This window comes from Typopeltis vanoorti, chromosome 9 (assembly GCF_054136105.1).
Source record: "Typopeltis vanoorti isolate ZY-2024b chromosome 9, IOZ_Tvanoo_1.0, whole genome shotgun sequence".
NCBI classification, from domain to species: Eukaryota; Metazoa; Arthropoda; class Arachnida; order Uropygi; family Thelyphonidae; genus Typopeltis; species Typopeltis vanoorti.
In genome coordinates, this window is record NC_143557.1 from 50867930 (window position 1) to 50894571 (window position 26642).

Consider the following 26642-nt stretch of genomic DNA (forward strand, 5'->3'; position numbering starts at 1 on the left):
GAACGCAATCAGATCGTCTGCTAGGGATCTTTCTTCTTGCTACATCCTCGTAGTCACCATTGCAAGTCTCTAGTTCATGCCTGATTGTTTTTACTGTATTCAGGGAGCATTGGGCAGCAGTCGTAATATCCTTATTTTGATGGCGGGCACGAATCATCATGATACAAGTTATTCTCTTCCATGATTCAGGTGGGTTCCAGCTATCCATCCTTTCTGACATCTTGTATATGAATGAAGAAGGGTCCAAACTTTTAAATGAAGAGAAGTGTGTGTTAATACATGTAACTTACGGAAAAATATAATTAATTATAAATATGTCAAATTTATCCCGAACACCCTGTATATTGAAGAGTATTGGTGATAATCCACTTCCTCGAATGAGACCTCTATTGGTTTTAATTTTTTCAGTTGTTTCATTATTAATTTTAATATGGGCTTTCTTCCATTATATTCGCTATTGCTTTTGTGGTCTGAGGTGGAGCTTTCAATTCATACAGTATGTTAATTTTGTTCTGTTGATTTGATCATATGCTTTCTCATAATCTAGGAAGGCCATATATGTTGGCAGGTTAAATTCTATTGTTTTTTCTATAATTTGTTTGAGTGTAAATGTGGGATCTGTGCAGGATCTTCCTTTCCTAAAGCTGCAATGTTCTTCTCCATTAATTTCCTTGGCCCGTGGTGTTAATTTATTTTTAATTATATCTAGATATATTTTATAGCATGTATTTAATAAGGATATTCCTCTGTAGTTTCTGCAATCCTTTCTGTTTCCTTTTTTGAATATTTTTATGACTAATGCTGTCCTCCATTCTTGTGGGATGGTTCCTTCTTCCCATATTCTGTTTAGAAATTTAATTAATCATAATTGAAATGGTTTAGAACTGTATTTGTATAGTTCTGAATTTATTCCATCTTCTCCTGTAGCTTTTCTATTTTTTATTTTTTCCAAAATTTTCTTTAGATCATTTAACTGTATTGGTTCTTCATTTGTTTCTTGCTTATTACTTGTTTTATTTCAATTTGATTATTATTGTTTAGAAGCTGGGTGTAGTGATTGGTCCATTCTTTTGTGGAGGGACCTTCTAATTGTAGATTATCCTTTGTTTCTTGAGTCATTTTTTTAATGATTTTATAGCTCTTTAATAAACCAAACCCATATTCTCTAATTTATGCAACAGTCTGCCATGCTGTATTCTGTCAAAGCCTCAGCAAAATCCAAAAGTATCATGGTGTATCCATTCCCCTTGTCTAGTTCAATGGTAACATTGTTATAGAATGTGAGCAAGTTGCTAAATCATGACTTTCCTTAGTAAATTAAATTCCCTAACCAATTTTCCAAAATCTTCACTACCACTCCTGAGACACTAATTGATCGATAGTTGGATACATCAGTCTTTGCACCACCCTTGTGCACTGGCATTACCATACATTCTTTCCATTCCTGCAGAATCTTCCCTGTTCTGAGACTCATATTAAATAGCCTGGTCAAAGGAATAGCCAGTTTAGCACATGTGCTGATATCCCATCAGTCCCTATTGCTGAATTCTTATTTATTTTGTGCAACAGCTGTAATACCTTGTCTACATACATCTGAGTTTCTTCATCCATTGAAGAGGTAGCGGTGAGCTCGATGTTGCATACACCAGGTTGATAGCTTTTAACAAAATGGACGCTCATTAGTTGAACAACCTCTTCTGCATCTGTAACCATCAAGCCATCTGCATTTAGAAGAGAGATTCTTTGATAGTCATTCTTTCTTTTACTTGCAGCATATCAGTAAAATTCTTGTGGATTGTTGCAGAGCAATTACATTTCATCCTCAGATTTTGCTTTCCGTATAACAGTTCTGACTATTCTAGCCTGCTGCTTATAACGTTCATAATAGATGTCATCCTTATGTAAACGGTATTCCTTCCACATTGTCCCTTTCTTACGAATCTCTTGCTTAATAAGATTAGGCACTCTATTTATTCTCCTACTCTATTTATTCTTTGAACTCTTGGGACACATTCTGATATCGCATCATTTAAGTATTGTTTAAATGCTTCCCATGCAGTGTCGATATTCTTCCCATCCAGCAACCAATCCTGTTCCACTGAACTCAGTACACTTCTCAGTTGGTAATAATTTCCTGCTTTGTGTTCAGCATGTAACCTTTTCTGAATGCAACATTGAGAAACTTAATCACTTCCCAAGTTAGTACCGCATGATTGCTGTTACCAACCAGGGACAGAATAGTTAAATATTTAACTGAAATGCCCTCTGACACGATAATCAAATCTAACACTCTTTGACTTCGAGTTCCTTCACATGCTGCGTGAAGAAGTTGTCCCACAACAGCTCAATAAATTCATTTTCATTCTTCTCATGAGAAGAATGGAAGGGCAGAATCGAGTCAAACAGGTGACTAGTGATATGCCTCAAGGTTCAGTGCTCGGACCATATAGAAAATAACCTGAAGGGAAATATTCAGTTGTTTACTGATGATATGAAATTATGTAGAGTAATATTTAATCAAGGTGATGTGGAGAGCTTGTAGGACAATTTAAATAGATTCTCAGTATGGGCAAATAATGGGTGTCAGTTTAATGTCTAGAAATGTAAAGTTATGCATTTTGAAATGAATAGATTACAAGCTGTGTATCACATGGCACTGTACTCCAGGAAATAGATGATGCTAGAGATTTAAGGGTGGTGGTGGTAGACAGAGAGTTAAAGTTTAGAGGGCATATTGCTAAGGTTACTAAGGTAGCCCATAAGATTACTTGGCTGCTGAAGAACACATTAAAGTTGTTGAAGTAGAGATAAAGAAGTTATTCCTGTTTATAAGTCCTTGAGGATTCAGAGGCGAGACCAAGGTGGTGAGTGGCCTGTGGAATGTTCCCTATGAGAATAGATTGAAGGTGTGTGGATTGCAGAAGTTGATTGATAGGAGAAAAAGAGGGTATATGACAGAAACATTTAATTTGCTTGAAGGGTTTTACAGGATAGATGCAGGGGAAATGTTTCAGCACTTGCCTAGTGGGACCAGAACAAGGAGTTCATCACTGGAAGTTGAATAAAGGTGTGGTTAGTGGGGGTGTAGGGACTAGATTTTTGCTTGGAGAATGGTTAATGAGTGGAATGGGTTGCCAGAGTCAGGTGTGAGTGCTTTGTCTGTTAATGGGTTCAAGGAGAAGTATGATAGATTGTGTGGATAGATTCCGTCTCCAGTGATGAGTTTTCGGACTCCATGGAGGTGCCCCAAATAATAATATATATTAGTAAATCATTTACAGTTTCCAGAACATACAAACCACATGTATAACATGCTTATGGTGGCACTCAATGTTCAAAATATCCCCCTTTCTTTTACACATGCCTGAAGTCTGTGAGACTATGTACTGATGGTGGCATGCACAACATCCAATGGAATTGCTACCACTCTCGCTCCAAATCCACCTTTAGGCTGACAATGCTGAGGGTGTGATTTCTTGCAGGCTACTCTGTCAAGCCCTGATCACAATTTGAAGTTCAACAGATTCAGATCAGAACTTCCAGATGGCCAATCAGATTGTGATATGTGGTCAGGCATGTTCTCCTCGAACCACTGTTGTGTGTTCCTTGCCATGTGTGCAGGGGCGGAGTCCTGTTGGAAGGTCCACTGCCTACCATGAAACAGGGTGTTATGCAAGGGCTGTACCACAGGTTCCACCATCGTGTCTTGATACATTTTGGGAGGAGTTTGCCCCCCTTTCTCAAAGAAATACAACTTGGATATCCCTTGATACATCATCTGCCACCAAACCATCTCTGATGTGGGGTGATGACCTCTCTAAATCCTGGGTGCTGTGGGACATGGTCTGCGACCATATGTGGCATATACCTGATCATTTTGGCAGTTAAACAATTCTTCAATAGTGAAAATCTCATCTGTGAAAAGGATATCTCTGTGTCTGTTGTTTGCATACCGCCAGAGAAGTGATTTTGATTTTATCACTACTCTGCTGCATAAGTTGTGGTGTTAGGAAGTGTCTAGTAGAAGGACAATAGGTTTTCACCCATCAGTTAGTACATGCGACATCATTCTCTGTGAAAAATTCATCTCTTGCAGCATCACTTTCTTCATTCTCACAAGATTATGCCAGAGACATGCCTTCACAGCTCTCGCATGCTGTTTTGTCCTAACTCAATGCGATCGACCTGTTCTTTTGGCAGTCATATGTGTCCTTTTATATCATTATAATGGTTAATAGTCCAATACACAAACATCCTACTGATCCCGAGTATTTTTAGCATGTTGAAAATAACAGGTGGCTGCATTCTAACCTTGGGAAGTGCTATTACAGCTACATGGTTCTCATAATCTCCCCACAGCTAGACAACTCTCTCTACTGATAAACACAAGCATGTTGCCTGCACACAGTGCCAAGAACGGAATCGGGCTTCCCCAATTTTCTAGGGAGCGTGGGGTGTGTGTGCAGAAGTTATAACATCATTTATGGCAAAACTGTTACATGCATTTGTGTGTTTGTGTGTGTGTGTGTGTGTGTGTGTGTGTGTGTGTGTGTGTGTGTGTGTGTGTGTGTGTGTGTGTGTGTTTATATATGTATGAAGATTGATTTACTCAGTTGTTATACAATTTTTATAAAAAGATTGAATGACTAGAACTGAGAATTCTAGAATTCTCAGTTTTCTAGTCATTCAATCTTTTTATCAAAAAGTACATATATATATTTAAAACAATGGGTTTATTTTTTGAAATAGTAAATTGTTACCTAATTTGTTATTTAATTGACACAATGTTTTGATCCACTTTCATGGATTTTTATTAAGTACTAAAGCATTATTATCATTTACAATAATAGTAATAGATATAATTCAGTTACTTTTTTCAGTCATTTTTCAAGTATATTATTTTTCAGGTATATGAAATTGCTGAAAGGGTATCAGAATTGCAAAAATCATGGCCAAAAGCATGGGGAAAGTTAGATGAATTTAGTATAGGTGTTGTCACTCCGTATTATGATCAGGTTAGTATTTCCTGCTCTTTATATTCAGTAATTTTTTTTTTTTTTTGAATAAAAATACGAGAGTGCAGATGCATCTGCAGCTCATATTTTCTACATGTACTGTTTGTCTGTCCCAGACTATAGGTAATAAGAGTGAAGTTAATTAATCAATGGCAATCATAGCAGTAGGAAACACTAAGGCAGAGAAATTCCATGAAAGTCTGAAATTAAGCATTGCCGGTCATCTTGCACACTGTTTTCTATTAAGGGCTGATTTATAAAAATGAAACCTGATCAATATCTCTACATATACATTACATTTATGATTGAATGTGTTTGTATAAATCAATTACTTTTAAAAAGTTAACTTCATTCAGTTTGTCCTAGTTAGACAAGATCTGCCTAAGTGTATGTGGCTTAACCAAATTAATAAAAACTACATTCCTCTCTAAGTAAAGTACTGGCACTTCATTGTTCACATGGGAAATATTCAGTTGTTTGCTGGTGATGATGCAAAACTAGGAAGAGCAATAATAAATAAAGGTGATGTGGACATCCTGCAGGATGACTTAAATAATCTGACAGTATGGGCAAAGATAAATGACTACCTGTTTAATTTGGTCCAGTGTAAGGGGTGATGGACTTCGTGAAGAAGATATCACAAGCTGTGTACTATATTGATGAAACTGAACTGCAGGGATTGAGGATTATTGTGGACAAGGAGTTGAAGTTTCAAGGGCATACTGCAAAGGTAGTAGCAAAAACAGCATCAGATTACTTGGTTGTTGAAGATCACCCTAACAAGCAGGGATAGGGAGTTAGGTTATTATTCACCTTTAAACAGCTTTAATAAGGCCACATCTGGATTCTGTGGTGAAGAATAAGAGGTGAGATTAAGGTAAAGATTATGACAGGTCTATTGAATGCTCATTTGAATGAATTCAACCTGTGAGAATAGGTTGAAAGTCTGTGGTTTCTAAAACTAGCTGATATGCACAAAGGAAGAGACATGATAGAAGCATATAAGTTATTAAAGGGGTTTTAGAAGATTGACACTGAAGACTTTTTTCAGTATATAGTGGGAAGGGAGAGAATGAGGAGTCACCCATGGAAATTCTGTAAGAATATGGTAAGCAAGGGTGTTAGGACTAGATTTTTTGCTTGGAAAGTGGTGAATGAATGGAATGGGTTCTCAGACATGGTTGTGAGTACTTTGTGGGTGAAAGAGCAAATTCTGAATCATTTTTTCTCCTGACACATTTAGTATTCAGAAATGTCTAAGCAAAACTAATCTAAGATAGTATGATCACTTAGGAGAGGAAAGGTTAGCAAAACAGGTGATTGATGCCAGGATAGTTGAAAAAAATACCCAGAGGAAGACTAGGATCAAAGATAACTGTAGATCTTTTACTAAAGATAACCCACAAGAATTCTATCGATATGCTGCAAGTAAAAGAAAGAATGAAGATGAAAGAATAACACTTCTGATTTCAGATGGTGTGAGAGTGACAGGTGCAGAAGATGTTATTCATGCGAGTGCCTATTTTGCTAAAAGCTGTCATAACATAATTATTACCAAGGATCAGTGCTTGCAGTTTGAATAACAGTGGAGCAAGCACTGATCCTTGTGGTACACCACTGATTATGACATTATTGGGGAGGATTTGAAAAGCCACATACAAATAGGTAGGGTAATCAGGAATGCTGCTGATAAGCAATATTTGCAGAATAATCTGAATAGGCTGGAATTGTGAGCTTGTGAAAATGGATGTCAGTTCAATGCCAGTAAATGTAAAGTCATTCACTTTGGCATTATTAGTTATTCAGTATCGTAATATGTTGGTGGGATTATACTAGAAGAAACTGATGATGATAGGGATCTTGCAGCATTAGTATGAGGGCGGTCTGAAAAGTTCTCGTCCTCGACCATAGATGGCAACACTATCGGCTCTTTTTTTTATCTAAGTTGGTACATCTGTCATAAGCATCTGTGTGAAATTTCAAGTCATCGAGTTCTATTTCAAGTTCTATTAAATATTAAATTGCAAGTTCTATCGAGTACCCCCCCCCCGTATCTGCGGTTCGAAAAAAGCATGTGAAACGGTCGAGCACAGCACTAGTTGAAACATGCATACGTGCAGGCTAAAATCTTGTCGAAACACGCTTGTTTTGCTGGCGCGTGGATTTAAACGTGCGTGTTTGTTCATGTTTAGTTTTACTCGAATTGTCGAAGAAGGCAGTCAATTGTCTGTCATTGCAATTAAAAATTGCTTTAAAATTCAAGCAAATAAATTGTAAAATATTTAAAAATGGCTTCAAAACCGAAGAAAAGACGTGAAATGCTCGGTATTAGTGAAAAATCAAAGATTATCAATATGACTGAAGTAGAAAAAAAGCCAATTGCAACCATTGCCAAGATCTATAATAAAAACGAATCTTCGATACGTGAAGTGTTGAAGAACAAAAAAAAAATTCGTGCTAGTCTTTCCATTGCACCCAAATCTGCAAAAGTTATGGATACTGTGTGTGATAAGGCGTTACTCAAGGTAGAGAAAGCTTTGAATTTGTGGGTGGAAGACATGACAAGAAAAAGGATTCCTATTGATGGTAACATGTTACGACAAAAAAGCATTGATCCTATATGAAGATGTGCGGCCACAAGACAAAACAGAAGAGGAAGAAAAGTCATTTACAGCAAGCAAGGGCTGGTTGCATAGATTCAGAACTAGGTTTAATCTAAAAAACATAAAAATTATGGTGGAATCTGCATCTGCTGATGAGAAAGCTGCTCCATTGTTCCCAGCAGAATTGAAAAAAATTATTGCAGAGAAAGGTTATCATCCTAAGCAAGTTTTTAACTGTGATGAACCTGGCCTCTGGAAGAAAATGCCCCAATGGATCTACATCATAAAACTGTGAAGCAAACACACCAGGCTTTAAAGCATTTAAGGACAGATTGACGCTGGTACTTTGTAGCAATGCAGTTGGTCATATAATTAAACCTTGCCTTGTTTACCGAACACAGAATCCACGTGTCATTAAACACAAAAACTAAAGTTGTTCGCCTTCTTTTTGGCAATCAAATCCGAAAGCGTGGGTCGCTGCCGTGTTATTTATGGAATAGTTCCATTGATGTTTTATTCCAGAGGTGAAAAAATACTTGAAGAGGGAAAGATTAATATTTAAAGCTTTATTGATAATAGACAGTACTCCATGGCACCCTGAGTCACTAGTCACCGAAGATGAAAATGCTCAAGTGGTTTTCTTCCCACCTAATATGACCTCATTGCTTCAGCCATTCGATCAAGGTGTCATTAGATGCTTCAAAGCCTCATATGCTCAGCAGGTTTTCGATATGATTCGTGCAATGGTTGAGGATTTTGCTGATATTGAAGTTATGGAATGCTGGAAATCATACACAATTGCAGATGCAATTGTATTCATCAAGGGAGCAATGGACGAACTGAAACCAGAAACGGTAACTGCATGCCGGAAGAATTTGTGGAGTGATGCCGTTCATTATTCCCAAGCCGCCCCTGATATTAACTCACAGATGACAACGATAATTAACATAGCACGCAAAATAGGTTGAGAGGGATTTGACGATATGACAGAAGAAGAATTGAATGATTACATAGATGGACATTGTGATGTGCTCACTAACAAGGAATTGAAAGATCTTGTCATCTTCTTCTATAGAAGGATGAAAGTGAACAAGAACCACCACTCGAAAAATTTGCCACGATATTTTGAACACCTCAAACATTAAAGGAACAGATAATTGATTATGATTCAATGTTGGAGCGCAGCATAAAAATTACTTGCACAATAACCGAAGCTTTGGAACCTTTGCAGAACCTTTTTACTGAATTAAAGAGACAAAAACAGCAGCTTGCAATAAAATATTTTTAAAAAAAATTGCCAAACCTTCTACTATCGATGATCCTCAGCCATTCACATTGTTTGTTCAGTAGGCAAGCAAGCAGCCGATTGCCAAAGATGCTGAAGATGAATAAATATGTATCTGAACACAACAAGGTGTTCTGATCTCAGTTGATTCCTCCTAATACGAATAAAAATGTTAAGATTTTATTAATAACTACATTTTCGTTAGCATATTTTCTCATTTCGTTCTACACAATTATTATGTGAGTTAAATTTTATTTGTCTAAAGACGAACTTTTATTGAATAAGGCAATTTGTTTTCGTTTGCCACTTCACCCATACTACTCGGGTGCTTTCTACCGCATTTGGACACATATACCATTGCTCCTCGTAGATTCTAAACGTAAAAATTGTTTCATGATAATTTTAAATAAATATATAACATTATTAAGGAGTAGTAGTGGAATGTGTGCCCAAATGCAGTAGATAGCATCCCTGGATAATACGGGTGAAGTGGTAGTCTAGAAATTACCTTCTTTACTAAAAAAATAATTATTTTTATAATTATTCATTTAGCCATACAATTTAGTGTATTCATTATATATTAACTACATAACGTATTCACTAAAGAACCCTACAGTCCTAGCGCTTGAGACGAAGTCAATTTACTAATAATTTTCTGCTTCAATTTTGCTATATATGTGCAAAAATCCTGGTCTCACTAGTGGTTCGCTACTATCCACTGAAGACGATGAAACCAAAACCTGCTGATATGGGGCCCTACTGTAGTTTGTGTTATACAGCTGTCTGAAGCACAAGTTTTGTCTGTATCCCTTGAAATGGATAAAATTGAGTATCGCACAGTTATAAAATTCTTTGTAAAAGAAGGTTTAATGCCAGGGGTGCTTAAGGGTCAAAGCTATATAACTGAGAGGAGACCTCCACATAGCCTTTAAAGGAATGCGGAGAACTGACCAGGGCTTCTGACCTAATGCCCAATCCTCACCTTCTCGTGGTGCAACCTGTTGGGTATCTAACTGGATACTGAATCGGGGAATCCCAGTTGACCAAATTTTATTCTTATTGGCTTAAACCAAAATACAAAATGATGGTACAACATGACAAAATTTCATGCCAGCTGGGGTGTTGCCTGGTTAAACAAGGCCCCTATTGTTTTCGTCAGGGAACCAGGGCGAACAGCGAAAAGTCAGCTATTGGAACAAATCTGAAAACACACTGCAACTCAACATCATCAGAGTTAAAGATCGGTACTATCAACATAAGATGCCTGAATGGCAAAGAAATGGAACTAGCTGAGAAATTAAATAAGTACCAGATCAACATAGTAGGGGTGACTGAAACAAAAAAGACAAAAACTAGTGAGATCTTTCTGAGCAATAAATACAAAATGTTATATTCAAGCAATAACAATCAAGGAAAAGGAGTAGCCATAGTATTCAACACTAAATACGAGGCTAATCTTCTTGAATGGCAGGCAGATTTGCCCACATCACTCAAGTAGAGTGATGTGGGCAAATATCAGAATGGGGAACTGGACAATGAGACTTATTTGTGCCTATGGTACTACAGAAGGTTCTACTAAGGTAGAAGTGGAGGAATTTTTTAATGCTTTAGAGAAAGCAACTGACACAATGAAAAAGAAAAAGTTGGTCCTTGTTGGAGATCTAAATAGCAGAGTAGGAAATGATTGTCAGACATACAAAAATATTTTGGGAAAATTTGGAGACAAGAGCAAAGCTAATAATAATGGCAAATACTTTTTGGATTTCTGCTCAGGACATGGACTGGTTATTACTAACACCATGTTCCAACATAAAAATGTGCACAAATTCACATGGAGAGAAGAGGCAAGGAATAAGAAAAGTCTCGTTGACTATGTTATTGTTGATAGTGATGTTTTCTCCCTGGTGCAGGACCCCAGAGTGTACAGAGGATTTGAAATTGGAAGTGATCACTATTTAGTCTTGAACAGGATAAAATTGAATTTCATATTGAAAAGAATAACATGTAAGAAAGTTTTAAAGCGAATAAAAGTTGAGCAGCTCTCTGATATGAACTGTAGACTAAAATACACAAAGATTATTGAAGAAAAAATTAAAGAGTTTGAGAACAGCAACCAAACCTTGGAGATTCAGTGGCAAGCCTTGAGAAAACACTGATTGATTCAGCCAGAGAGGCATATGGTGAGGTTGTCTGCAAGGATAGAAAAATCAGAACTCCATGGTGGACAAAGGAAGTTAAAGAGGCAGTGAAGGAAAAGAAGAAAGCATTTGAAAAGTACCTGGCAAATAAGTCAGCTTGTGCACATAGAGAATACAGAGACAAATGTAAGAAAGCTAAACACTGTGTAAAACTAGTACTTTTACACATGACTTTTAAAAGTCCTCCTATGACTTTTACTGTGTGAAAGTCATGGGAAGACTTTGGCAAGAAAATAGAAAATAAATATCAAGAAGGTGGTAAGATATTCTGGAGGTTGTTGAAGAAGTTTAGAAATGGAGGAAAGAGTGCATTTTTGAAAATTATGGAGACAACTACAGTGTTTGAATAAAAACTTTAATATAATTAAAATCTACATTCGGTGTTTCGACCTTTATGTCAAGGTCATCTTCTGGAGCATACAACTATACACAGGAAAAAACTATACTACAATCAAACTGGTGTGTTAAAGACACTGACCAACCGCTACAACAATTGTTGGCCTGACCTCTGGTGAGGAAAAAAATAAATTAATTAAATAAAAAAATAAAAAATTAATTACATATGACTTTATTCAAACACGGTAGTTGTCTACATAATTTTCAAAAATGCCTTCGGATCACCGTGTAAGTCTAAAAGAAAGGAGGAAAGAGTGCTTTAAACAGAGTTAGAAATGATAAAGGTGACATGAAAACGGGGGGGGGGGGGAAGATATCCTTGAAGTATGGAGTAATTACTTCGAAAAATTGCTAAATGAAACAAGCAGTGATAGCACAGTGGTAAAAGACACTCAACAGGCATATATGCAGGAATACATATCCATACTTGAAGTAGAAAAAGCCATCAAAGGCTTGAAATGTGGAAAGGCACCAGGAGTAGATGATATTCGACCAGAAATGCTGAAGTATGGTGGTATAAAAGTCTTACAGTGGCTGCATAGTTCAGAAAGCCTGGACAGAGGGATGGATTCCCGATGATTAGAGTAGAGCTCTCATAGTACCCATATATAAAAAGGGAAATAAAACTGAATGTGAAAATTACAGAGGCATTTCATTACTGAGTGTTCCTGGTAAGATATATGCAAGTATACTTAAGAAACGGTTGAGAAGGATTGTGGAAGAGAAGACATTCAATATGCTACGGTTATATGGTGTCAATGTGTATTATATCAAGCAATACTTAGTCTTTATTTGAGTTGTAAGTCAGCAGTTAGAATTGAAGGAATTACAGGAAGATGGTTTAATGTTAAATCTGGTGTCAGATAAGGATGTACATTATCCCCTCTGTTATTCATTATCTATATGGATCACATTATGAAGGAAAGTGGTATTAAACCTGATATCAAAATTGGAAATGTTAATGTCAGCTCTTTGCTTTATGCGGATGATGTTATACTTCTAAAGAAATCTGCTAAAAGTCTGCAAGATTCTCTGACTAAATTGAATAACTGTTGTAATAGATATGGTATGAAGGTCAGCAATAAAAAGACAAAGACAATGAAAATAGGCAGAATCATTGAAAATGTCAATTGTGTTGTTGACGGGGAACCTTTGGAACAAGTAAAACATTTCAGCTACTTAGGCACGATTTTTACTGAGGACTGAAATGATTGCCTATCCTTGTCAAAAATATGGGAAAGTTTGATTCGGATAACACCCCCCCCCCCTAATGAGACCTCCTAGTTTTTACATTAGTCTAATGCAGTGTTTCCCAACGTTTTTTGGATCATGCCCCACCTCAACGCCTCTATGATTTTGCTGCCCCACCTCAATGTTGATAGTTGAGTATATCAGTATATAAGGTGACAAATGCAACATATTTTCTAATTGCCCCCCTGTGGGGTGAAACGCCCGACGTTAACAAACACTGGTCTAATGTTATCTTTAATTGAATTTATAAATTAAGATTTCTGTATGAAATTGTGAATTGATATCTATAATTTATTCATCACTCTGATGAAATTTACCTCTCTTTAGTGCTTAGCAATGTAACATCATGCAGCTTGTTCTACTTTTGAATGATCAATTGTTTGTATTCCACCTTGTAAAAAATGTTCTTATCAAGGTACTGATGATAGTCTGTTCATTTCAGACTGAAATTATTATTCTTGTGCTAACGTGTTGATAATTCTTAAGATGGTAATTTACTAACTTAAATATCTTTCCAAGCATTTATATTTGTTTTGAATGTAGTCACAGATATGCTCCTATATGAGTGTTTTGCTAATGCTCATTTATACTGCATTAGTGTTAGCAAAATAAAGTGCCAAAAAATTATTTTTGTGTTTGACAACTATGTTTACAAATCGAAAAATTAATTTAAAAAAAAAGGAGTTAGTTTTTTATTGGGGGGCAGGTGGAGTTCTGTACTTGTTCTCCATAATGAAGAACTCATATCATGGTATATCTTCTCAAGAAACTACTTGATCTGTAAAACCTCTTGTGGAGGCAAGAAATTTTTTGGATGTAATAGTTTCTTCTCTTTGCCTATATTGTTTTTCAAATCTATAAATTCTTGGTATCAAAATGATTGAAAAAAGTGAAAAATTGAAAATAAATAGGTTCCTATAAAAGAGCAATACATATACATCAGTTAAGTAAAAAAAAAAGTTGCATTTGATAGCATGCTTATATAGTCGACAGCATTTCAAATGAAAGACTAAATTACTTTTGGTGTTTGTTGAAGAGCTTAACCTTGAAGAAATAAGACAGCCCTATATAACAATGCAACACATAGATGTTGTGCCAAAGTGCAGTATTTGTGTAAGAACTAAAATAATCATCTCTTGTCTAATGAATTATTACCATGAATTTAATTCATGGATTATTGAATACTTATGTTTTTTTTTTTTTTTTTTTTTTTTTTTTTTTTTTTTTGATCCTGAAGAAGCTTAAAACACTCAGATAAGCTGGTTGATAAAAAAATAAAAAACCTTCACCGTTGTTATGTAGACATCTCATCTCGTATTTCACTAATTTAAAATATACAGTAAGTAAATAGTCTGTAAAGAGTTTTTTCAAGAAATATGCATATAAAGAATTTCTGTTAAAACATGCTCTGGATTAGCTTATTAACTCTAGGAGCTATGTGTATGCATTGCTCTTTTATAAGAACCTATTTATTTTCGATTTTTCACTTTTTTCAATCATTTTGATACCAAGAATTTATAGATTTGAAAAACAATATAGGCAAAGAGAAGAAACTATTACATATATAGTTATATAGCTCTAGGAGCTATATAAGCTCATCCAGAGCACGTTTTAACAGACATCCATGCCCATGGAGGGATTTGAACAAAACAAACAAACAACCTGTTGAAGAATGGGTATCTATCCACTAGGCTAACAAAGCCATTCTCTTAGTTGTGTGCTTTGAGTTGCATTCGTGAGGCTGATACATGCGAGATGTCCTTTGCATGTTCTAAAGACAAATGACTATTCCAACTTTGCATTAGATCTTCATGCTCTAAAGCAAAGTTGCAATAGTCATTTTGTCTATTTGCAATAGTCATTTTATATCAGGGATGCTTAAGGGTCAAAGCTGTGTAACTGAGAGGAGACCTCCACATAGCCTTTAAAGGAATGAGGATAACTGACCAGGGCTTCTGACCTTATGTCCAGTCCTCACCTCATGGTGCACCCTGTCAGATATCTACCTGGATACCGAACAAATGAGGATGGGCTGTTAGTTTGGGATTTAGCTGACCAAATTGTATTCTTATTGACTTAAACCAAAATATAAAATGATGGTACAACACGACAGAATTTCATGCCGGTTGGGGCATTGCCCTGTTAAACTAGCTCTCCATTGTTTTGGCCATGGGACCAGGCCAGAGAACAAAATGTCAGCTACTAGAACGAACGTGACCAATTTTTACAATGAAAAGGAGGACGAAAAGATGAAAAACAGCTAACTGTTTTTCATCTTCAGAATAATTAGAAGTTTTAAAAAAATAGGTTACTTTACTACTGGAAGCTGATGCATCTAATGATTGCTTATGTTTGTTGGTGTTGAAGTGTTTCGTTATAGCTGCTCTGCCTCCAACTGCAATACAAAATTCTCCTCTGCAAATATTGCAGAAAACAATGTTGTCTTTCTTTGATATGAGGAGTGGAAATTCCTTTTTCAATTGATCGTTGAAATGGCATTTCCTCTTTCTTGATTTTTCCATCCCTTAAATGAAATTAAAAATTAAAAATAAAATATAGAGCCACACGAACGATGCAAGCACATTATGAATAAATAAAATTAATAATTAAAACTAAAACTTTAATAACAAAAGCGATAAAACTTTACTAAATCTATATTTAAATTATTTTACACTTGTGTTGAAAACAGGGTTGTATAAAATTGAATTAATGAATTAATAAAACGTGAATTGTACTTACCTGAGTATAATATTCACTGAGAAAGAAATAATTTCATATTTCCGTTAGAAATAAACACAAAGTATAATATAGAGATAAAGTAAACAAAGTGAAGTGCGCAATGGTGCGAGACATGTGAAATTCTCCTATGCCCTGCGCATGCGTTTCATAATCGCGTCTTTCCTAACTGTACCGTCACATGACGCGTAACAGTTCGGTGCGGCATCTCTGAATACAGAGATTAACAGATTAGTTTTAAAATATCGAAAAGGAGGACAGGTAGGAGGACACTTTTCGAGAAAGGACAGAACCTACAAAAGAAGGACTGTCCTCCCTAAAGGAGGACGATTGGTCACCTTACTAGAACAAATCCTAAAACACACTCCCAACTCAACATCACCAGGGTTCAAGATCAGTACTATCAACATAAAAAGCCTGAAAGGCAAAGAAATGGAGCTAGCTGAGGAATTAGATAAGTACCAGATCGACATAATAGGAGTGACTCAAACAAAAAAAGACAAAAACTGGTGAGATCTTTTTGAGCAATAACTACAAAATGTTATATTTAGGCAATGACAATCAAGGAAACGAAAATAAGCCATAGTATTCAACATTAAATACGAGGCTAATCTTCTTGAATGGCAGGCAGTATCAAGTAGAGTGGTGTGGGCAAATATCAGAATGGGGAACTGGACAATAAATATTATTTGTGCCTATGGTTCTACTAAGGTGGAAGTGGAGGAATTTTTTGAGGCTTTAGAGAAAGCAACTGACACAATGAAAAATGAAAAGTTGGTCCTTGTTGGGGATCTAAATAGCAGAGTAGGAAATGATTGTCAGACATACAAAAATATTTTGGGAAAATTTGGAGACAAGAGCAAAGTTAATAATAATGGCAAATACCTGTTGGATTTCTGCTCATGACATGGAATGGTTATTACTAATGAAAGTTCGAACATAAAAATGTGCACAAATTCACGTGGAGAGAAGAGGCAAGGAATAAGAAAAGTCTCATTGACTATGTTCACCATTTAGTCTTGAGCAGGATAAAATTGAATTTCATATGAATTTCATGCCAGCTGGGTTGGTCGTGTGGTTAGCCTATCCGCTCTCCAGCGAAAAGGCTACAGGTTCGAATTCCACCGTGGGTATGGATGTTTGCGATTGCTGTGAAAATACTAGTGGTGGAGGTGGGCAGTAGATGGTATTGGTGTAGTTGTAGTTGGTGGAGACAGTGAGAACAGGAACCAAACCTTGGAGATTTAGTTGCAAGTCCTGAAGAAAACATTGATTGATTCAGCCAGAGAGGCTTTTGGTGAGGTTGTCTGCAAGGATAGAAAAATCAGAACTCCATGATGGACACAAGAAGTTAAAGAGACAGTGAATGAAAAGTAAGCATTTCGAAAGTTCCTGATAGATGCCCTCCCTCGATGAGTCTTTGGACTCCCTGGATTAAGAAAAGTCTTGTTGACTATGTTATTGTTGATGTGATGTTTTCTCTCTAGTGCAGGACACTAGAGCGTACAGAGGATTTGATATTGGAAGTGATCATCATTAGTCTTGAGCAGGATAAAATTGAATTTCATTCCAGTTGGGTTGGCTGAGTGGTTAGCCTATCCGCTCTCCAGCCAAAAGGCTGTGGGTTCAAATCCCACCATGGGCATGGGATTCTAACTCCACCAATGACAACGAACTGCAACTACATACAGTTCGTTGAGTCAGAGAGTTGGTAAGAGTACATGCCCTCCCTCGATGAGTCTTTCGACTCCCTGGAAGCATTACGTAATAATAATAATATTGAAAAGAAGAACACGTAAGAAAGTTTTAAAGCAAATAAAAGTTGAGCAGCCCTTAGATGGAACTGTAGACTAAAATACACAAATGTTATTCAAGAAAAAATTTAAGAGTTTGAGAACAGGAACCAAACCTTGGAGATTTAGTTGCAAGCCCTGAAGAAAACATTGATTGATTCAGCCAGAGAGGCTTTTGGTGAGGTTGTCTGCAAGGATAGAAAAATCAGAACTCCATGATGGACACAAGAAGTTAAAGAGACAGTGAATGAAAAGTAAGCATTTCGAAAGTTCCTGGCAAATAAGTCAGCTTGTGCTCTTAGAGAATACAGAGACAAATGTAAGAAAGCTAAACACTTTGTAAAACTAGGTAAACAAAAGTCATGGGATGACTTTGGTAAGAACATAGAAAGTAAATATCAAGAAGGTGGCAAGATATTCTGAAGGCCATTGAAGAAGAGAGAAATGGAGGAAAGAGTGCTGTAAAAGGAATTAGAGATGATAAATTTGGCATGAAACCTGGAGAAAAAGCTATCCTTGATGTATGGAGTAATTACTTCAAAAAATTGCTAAATGAAACAATCACTGACAGTACAGTATAAAAGGCACTGACTAGGCATGCAATTAGGAATACATATCCATAGTTGAAGCAGAAAAAGCAAAAAGAAATTCTCAAGTAAAGAAGTATAAAATCTTAAAGTGGCTACATTGCATAGTTCAGAAGGTCTTTACAGTGAGACGAATTCCAGGTAATTGGAGTAGAGCTCTCATGTTACCCATATATAAAAAAGGAAAATAAAACTGAATGTGCAATTGAGATTTGCAGAGGTGTTTCTCTACTGAGTGTTCCTGGTAAGATTTATATAAGTATACTTGAGAAACAGTTGAGAAGGATTGTGAAAGGGAAGCTTGGTGAAGAACAAGCTGGATTCAGGCCAAATAGAGGCTGTCAGGATCAGATTTCACTTCATAACAAATAGTTGAGAAATCATGGGAATATAACAAAGATCTGTATTTAAGTTTTGTACATCTTGAAAAGGAATATGAAGGTGCAAAGAGAGAAGCTATTCAAAATGCTACAGTTATATGGTGTCAATGGGGCATTATATTACGCAACCCTTTGTCTTTATTTGAGTTGTAAGTCAGCAGTTAGAATTAAAGGAAGTACAGGAAGATGGTTTAATGTTAAATCTGGTATCAGACAAGGATGTACATTATCCCTTCTGTTATTCGTTATCTATATGGATAGATAATGAAGGAAACACTATGAAGGAAAGTGGTATTAAACCTGATATCAAAAATTGGAGATGTTAATCTCAGCTCTTTGCTTTATGCAGATGATGTTATACTTCTAAATAAACTAGCTACAAGTCTGCAAGGTTCCCTGACTAAACTGAATAACTGTTGTAATAGATATGGTATGAAGGTCAGCAATAACAAGGCAAAGACATTGAAAATAGGCAAAATCATCGAAAATGTCAACTGCATTATGAATGGAGAACCCATAGAACAAGTAAAACATTTCAGCTATTTAGGCACGATTTTTAATAAAGATGGTAAATTAAATATGGAAATATTCAACAGAATCATCAAAACCGGCATTGTAGGAAGTTAACTAAATAAATGTATATGGATTAAGAGAGAAATTAGACACTAAATTTGCTATGTACAAGATAGTGTTCAAACCAGTTTTAACTTATGGATCTGAGAGCTGGGTTAGAAATAAAACACTTGACCAAAGACTAGAGACTGCAGATATGAGAATCCTGAGAAAGATTGGGGACATGAACAGATGGTATCAATGGCAATATCATATTAAAAATGAGGATATTAGGAAAGAACTTGATATTGTCAGCATCGAGGAATGCATTAGTAGATTTAATCTCAGGTGGTATGGTCACTTAAACAAAATGGGAGAGGAAAGAAAATGTTCTCTGCCAGATTGGCAGGAAAACTACCCAGAGGAAGACCAATATATATGTGGGTTGATACAGTAAAAAGTGCTGTAGAAGACAGAAATATAACATATGATAAAGTTGGAACCTGTCAGGTAACAGATTGATTTGCAGAGAAATTCTATATAGAAAGTTAGTAATGATGCAAGTTTTTCATGTAGTACATCATATCCTGTAAACCCCTTGAAGGTACATGTCAGGAATTTGATGATGATAATTTTTTCAACTATTAATATGAAACTAAAAAAAAAATCGCTTAAACTTGAAAAAAGAACACATCCAAATGAAAGAAATAAACTTGATTATTGACTGTATTTATTACGTATAACTACAGAAATTCACATCACACTTCAGTATTTTTTACCGATAGTTGTAGTTGGATTGCCAGTTAAGTTTTGTATGCAAGTATTACATTACATGCTCTCTAATAACTGAACAAAATCTGAAATGACATTTCCTGATTCTTATACAACATGAAAATTCCCTTGTTAGTAAAAAAAAAAAAAAAAAACCTTCCTGGAATATAGGAAATAGAAGATTACTTCTTATACTTTGGAAAGACAGGATGTACCATCATAATAAGAAGAAATGAACATAAAAATTATATTTGATATGGACAACCACAAAAAAGTTGACTAGCTAGCATGCTTTGAATGAAGACCATTCTAATGGTCTTCTAACAATGCAAACTATCTCTTGATATCCTCATTTTTAATGTGAATCTGATTATTCCACTAATCTTTCTCAGAACTTTTATATCATCACAGGTCTCCAGTTTTTGTTCAAGTGCTTTATTTCCAACCCAGCTCTTGTATCCATGAGTTAAAATTAGTTTGAACATTGTCTTGTATACAGCTAATTTAGTGCTTTGACTAATTTCATTTTTATTCCATATAATTTTATTCAGCCGACTTTCTTCCATACATACCATACTAGCTTATTTAATTAACCATTTTTGCATAAATGGCTGAAATGTGTTACTTGTTCTGTAAGTTCACCACCATTCAGGATACAGTTGAGATTTTCAATGTTTCTGTCTATTTTAATTGTCTTTGTCTTTTTATTCTGATATTCATACTGCATAAAGTAAAGAACTAAGATTAATATTGCCAGTTTTCATATCAAATTTAATATTACTTTCCTTCATAATGTGATTAATAGTGGAAATAATGTACGCCCTTTAATGTACACCCTTTTAATGTTAAATCAGGTACATAATATGAACCTGATTTAACATTAAAACCATCTTTCTGGACCTTCCTCAATTCTAACTGCTGACTTACACCTTAAATAGAGATTATGAATTGCTCGATATAATATCCCATTTACACCATTTAAGGGTAGTGTTTTGAAGAGCTTTCTTCTTGGCACCTTGTCATATGCCTTTTCCAGATCAACAAAGCTTAAACACAAATCCTTGTTATATTCCCAAGATTACTCAACTGTTTGTCTTGATCCTCTATTGGTCGAATTATTGTGATTAAAAAAATTACATATAATTACAGATAATTTAATACTGAACTACTAAACACATATATGGTGAAATTTTACATTTCTAAATTTCAGTTTTTTTTAAAATAGGTCTGTGACTTGGAAGTCACACTGGGCACTTCTGACCCGAGTCGGAACTATATGTCGGTTTATGGAATTCCAGCATTCTGAATGTTGGAATTCCATAAACCGACATACGAGTATACATATAGCATCCAAAAAATTGTTCGATTTTATTCTTATCAGTGTTGACTGGTTTGGATGCATCCTTTTGTATTGCACATAGATTTGTTTGGTATGCTGTATTTTCTAAAATGTCATTGTCCAATAACTGCCTAAAATAACTAATAGGTTCATGGGGAGTTCCCGATCCAGGAGGGAGGCTTCCTTTCCATTGTTGAATGGGCCGCATAGAGCAACAAGTAACTTTCTTCCAGTTAGAAGTGTCATCATTCATTTCACTGTCCATAGAGTCATCTTCATTTTCACTGAGTTGTCTATCAACAACATCTTCATCACTATCATCATCGCTCTCAGGAATAATAATAGGTATAACATTGTTACCCATATTAATACTTACTTCGTCATCCTCACTATCTGAAGTCAATACAGAATCTTCAGATACATAACCATAAATTGATCTTATTTCAACATGCTCTTGCTCATTTTTTTTCCTTCCATAAAATGTTTTTACATCAATGACTGTAACATAAAGTATGGTTATGCTTCTGTTATGCCCAGTGATACTTGAAAGTCACAAACCTAATTTCATTCATAAAAACAGTAATAATAACTTTCCTAAGACAATGTTCATGTCATATTGAAGAATTATACTTACATTTGAGTTTATATATTTTTGTTTGTTACAAAGATGAAGAATAAAGCTGTAAAATGACATACAAACAAGGACTAAACAACTGAAACAACGTATGGCATCAGTCCTGTACATACAGACCTCTAGTGATATAAATATGTACTTTCTAGTATTGCCAACACATGCAACCAAGCAGCCATACTGCAACTTACAAGTCACATTGTTCACAGGAATAACATTTATAATAGCAATAAAATAATGACAGAACTGGTTTGTGACTTCAGGGTTACAATGGGCAATAGAGGGTTAAAGTGAAAATCTGTTCCTGATAACCTCTGTTTGGCCTTGTTCTTCACCAAACTTTGTCTCCTCAATTGTTCTTAGCCATTTTTCAGTTGTTTGTATAAATCTTACCAGGAACACTCAGTTGGAAATACCTCTATAATTCTCAAATTCAGTTTTATTTCCCTTTTAAAAGATGGTTACTATGAGAGCTCTGCTCCAATCATTTGGAATTCGACCCTCTGCCCAGGCCTTCTGAATTATACAATGCAGCCACTGTAAAACTTTTATATCTCCATATTTCAGCATATCTGGTCAAATTTCATCTACTCTAGCTGTCTTTCTGCATTTCAGATTTCTGATGTCTTTTTTGACTTAGCATATGTATTTGTATTCCTGACTGCGTTCTTGTTGTGAGTTTTCAATGACTGTACTGGCACTGCTTGTTTCATTTAGTAGTCTTTCAAAGTAATTACTCCAGACACCTAGATTATCTTTATTTTCAGTTTTCAAGTCACCTTTATCATCTCTGATTTCTTTTACAGTACTCTTTCCTCCATTTCTAAGCTTTTTCAGTAGTCTCAAGAATATTTTGCCACCGTTCTGATATTTATTTTATGTGTTCTTACCAAAGTCTTACCATGACTTTTGTTTAGCTAGTTTTACACAGCGCTTCACTTTCTTACATTTTTCTCTGTATTTTCTAAGAACACAAGCTGACTTATTTGCCAGGAACTATGCTTTCTTCTTTTCCTTGGCTCTCTTTAACTTCTGTTCTGATCTTTCTATCCTTACAGACAACCTCATCACATGCTTCTTGGGCTGAATCAATGAATGTTTTGTCATTCAATTGTCACTTAATCTCCAAGGTTTGGTTCTTGTTTTCAAACTTTCATTTTTTACTTTAGTCATGTTGTTCTTTGAGTCTACACTTCACTTGCTCATCTTTGATTTGCTTTAAAACTTTCTTCACATTCCTCTTTTCAATATGAAATTCAATTTTATCCTGCTCAAAACTAAATAGTGATCACTTCCTAATTCAAATTCTCTGTATAGTCTTTTGTTCTGAACCAGTGGGACAACATTGCTATGACATAGTCAATGAGACTTATCTTATTGCATCTTCTATCCATTTGAATTTGTGCACATTTTTATGTGTTGAAATATGGTGTGCAATAAATGATCCATATCCTGAACAGAAATCTTGCAAGCATTTACCATTACTCAACATGAATAATGGTAAATGCTTGCTAGAACCATGAAACATGAACCATAATTCAACATTATTCATCACTACAACTCCAGAAATCTGAATTTGGAAATATTCAGATTTTCCATAAAGACTGAATATGGAAACGTTCAGTCTTTATGGAAAATCTGCCACCAAAGACTGAAAGCCTTTGGCAAGGTACTTGCAAAAAGAACTAGATTAACTGACTTACTTTTCTTCAACACTGCCATGAAAATAATTATTGTTTAATCCTTATATTCACAATCTATACAAATGTCAGCCTTTCTTTACTAAATCAACAAATACAAAACACCCACAGGATTCTTAGCAGTCTCAATGCAAGATCACATGACCTTCACCTTGAATTTTCAAAGCCATTCAAGACCATATATTTTGGCATTCATTGAGCAGCTTTCAGCTGAAAATGAGCTTATAATATAATATTTAACAAAAATAAAAGAAATGCAATCAGGAAATTCAACACTCTTGCAACAAAACAAAATCTCAAGCTACTTCCAGCAGACAAGGTGAACCACAACTTTTCAGATTATATACTTTTGGACAATGAAACCAAAATTTTTAAACAAAGGCTTCAATTTCACAATTACACCAGAAAAAAATACTGGGTGCATTGATCATTTCAAACATAAAATTCACCATCAAAAGGGTACCACAAGAGGAAGCCAGTGTTCCAAGGAAGACTGTTTCTAAAACCCTGTTAAATGAATGTAGTACATTCCCTAACCTTGTATTGTGCAAAAGCATAGCATACTTCTATAGATATAAAAAGATGTAATTCATTATTTTAAAAATACATAAATAAGAAGAACATCATACTCAATTAATTAAATATAATGTTTCACCATATTTGGAAACAAAATTAATGAATATTACAGGTACTGTGGATTGGGTTTACTTGAGTGCTGCAGAAATAGTATAATCTTCCTTTGAACTATCTATCACACTCATTTCTAGTTCTCCAAAATGTTGAAATATATTTTATTTAGGTATCAAGAATAAGGACAGAACTCAGGAGGAGAAGAATGCACAATGTTTCTGTTGAAAGAGTACTCAACGTTCAAGGTAAATTTAAATATGTACATGTTTTGCTATTATAATTAATTTGAATAAATTATTTGTTGCTTAGTGAAATTACTTTTAAGTTAACAACACAAACTTTGCATAATTGGGACAGCTGCTTAATTGGGTCAAAATGTTTTAAACCCAATGTGTCTCAAATAACTGGACTCTACTGTACACAGAAACTTGGAAAGTTTCAATTAAAAAACCCAGACAGCATATAAGAATACATCCCTCAGAATTGCCTTACCTTGCTATATACAATATTCAGCTATCTGCTTATTTTACCATCCCAAAATGAAAACTTTTATGCTCTTCTATGATAATTACTTGTGTACCAACTGTGATTCATTTCTGAAAAATACGAATCTCTGACACAGGATTGCTTTGGTATTGAATGACTTTTTGTCCTCGTATGGATTTTGCCTGATCTATGATGAGAATGAATAGTTCAAAACAGCTAAATAAAACTTTGAAATTTCGAACACATGAGCCAGACACATAGCGCAAACTAAGACGGTTCCAATGCTATGGGTTGTATCCTCATAAGCTCTCTGGTCTTTTGAAATTTACCAAGTTTAGTGCTTTTCATTTTCACATTTTCACTTGGTTATATGATTAGGTAAAGTATTATTACTCATATTTTTCAAATTTTCTTCACTCTACAAGTTAGCCATAACATGGAATATTCAACCAAAGCATACTGAATTAAATTTTAAAAACAAATGTTTTGAACAAAAAAAAAATATACACTCATTACAATTTTTAATGAATGTTTTTTTTTTTAAATATATTTTTATAAAATTTAATTCAGTATGCTTTGGCTGAATATTTGGTGCTTTGCCCAAATTTCACACCGAATATTTGGATACTTGGCCAAATCATGGTTCGGCACATTTGTACTCAAGACTATAGAGAAGATTTGAAATTGGAAGCATTTGTAATTTAAATTTGAGTACAATAAAATGGAATATCATATTTAAAGAAAAGCATGTAAAGTTTAAAAAAAAAAAAAAAAGTTGAGCATTCTCAGAGAACTGTATCTCTCTTTATACTGCTATGATTCGGCCCACATCTTGACTGCTGGGCACAGATACAAATATTCTATACAATATATATTTGAAAACACAAGGTAAAAGTATTAAATATATTGCCAAATATTTCAGTCTAAAATCAGTGGCTTAAAAAAAAAAAAAAACAGTTTTTACAAAGTGGAATGCAAACAATTGATTTATTCGAAATAGAAAGAGCCTCATGATGTTAAATCGGCAATAGCGTTATGCTTTCACTGAAAAAAAGGTTAATCATAAAAGTGTAAAATAAATTGCATGCACATATATATATAATTTTAAAATCATAGTAAACAGATTATCAGATATATGTAGTATGTAGTTGGTTTCTTAAGACCTCATGCCTTTATAAACTATCATTATTGATCTTAATTAGTTAAAAATACATGAATAAAAACTTTAATGACGTGTTATTCAAATCAAACTTTCCCATATTTTTGATAAGGATAGGCAGTCATTCCAATTCAAGTTAGGGTAGTGAAGCAAGGCCTCAACACTCTCCTTAAATAGGTAGGCATTCAAATTTGTACCAACATTTTAGCTAATATAAATATTTTACATCCTCATATCAAATTCACTATGGAAATTGAAAGAGACAAATTATTGCTTTTAGACCTCATCTGCTCGCCATCAGGTAATTTAACATCAATTTATAGAAAACTCACTTTCACTAGACATTACATTCTTCAACAGTCTGCACATCATCCTTCTCAAAAGACAGGGATCATAAAGTGTTCAATTCAATGAGCTAAGACTAATTGTTCAACTCCTCATCATTTACAGGAAGAACTCTCAACTGTCAAACGATATATGAAATTGAGTAGCTTCTCTGAAAGGACTACACAACATCTGTTTGACTCCTACAAACCTAACCCAAACAACAAGGAATCAGTATATCAAGTTCCAATCCCATACATCTCTGGTATTTCAGAACCAGTTTCAAAAATTATTCTGAAGAAATATCATTTAGTAGCAACCTAGTATACTACTTCTTACTTAGTACTACTTCTGACAAACTGGATGCTCAGTAGAAAAAAGAACAACAATCGTATATTTTCCACCGAAAATCTGATAAGTCTGATTAGCTCAAAACAGAATAGGGGCAGACCAAAACATTCTTTGGTCTGAAACATGCATGCTACATAGATGTCAGTACAAATTCGAACGCCTGTTTAAAGAGAGTGCTTGAGGCCTTGCTTCACTGCCCTAACTTGAATCAGAATGACTGCCTATCCTTATCAATAATATGGGAAAGTCTGATTCAAATAACACATCATTAAAGGTTTTTTTATACTAATTAAGATCAATAATGATATTTTATAAAGACATAAGGTCATAAGAAACCAACTAGATACCACATGTGTCTAATGATCTGTTTAGTATGATTTTATAAATTTATATATATATATTTTTTTTTTAAAAATAGATTTAATGACTTAAAAACTGAGATTACTTATAAAGAT

At 34.9% G+C, this 26642-nt stretch overlaps 1 protein-coding gene across 3 annotated transcripts in view; it reads left to right on the forward strand.

Moving 5' to 3' along the window:
• The window catches only part of Helz (Helicase with zinc finger), a 492230-nt gene that overhangs the window by 428103 nt on the left and 37485 nt on the right, over positions 1-26642 (forward strand). For all 3 annotated transcript variants that reach the window (XM_090397541.1, XM_090397543.1, XM_090397542.1), the window contains 2 exons: positions 4908-5015; positions 24037-24112. In XM_090397541.1, the coding sequence (XP_090253667.1) occupies positions 4908-5015; positions 24037-24112 (184 nt within the window). The remainder of the gene's footprint in view (positions 1-4907; positions 5016-24036; positions 24113-26642) is intronic.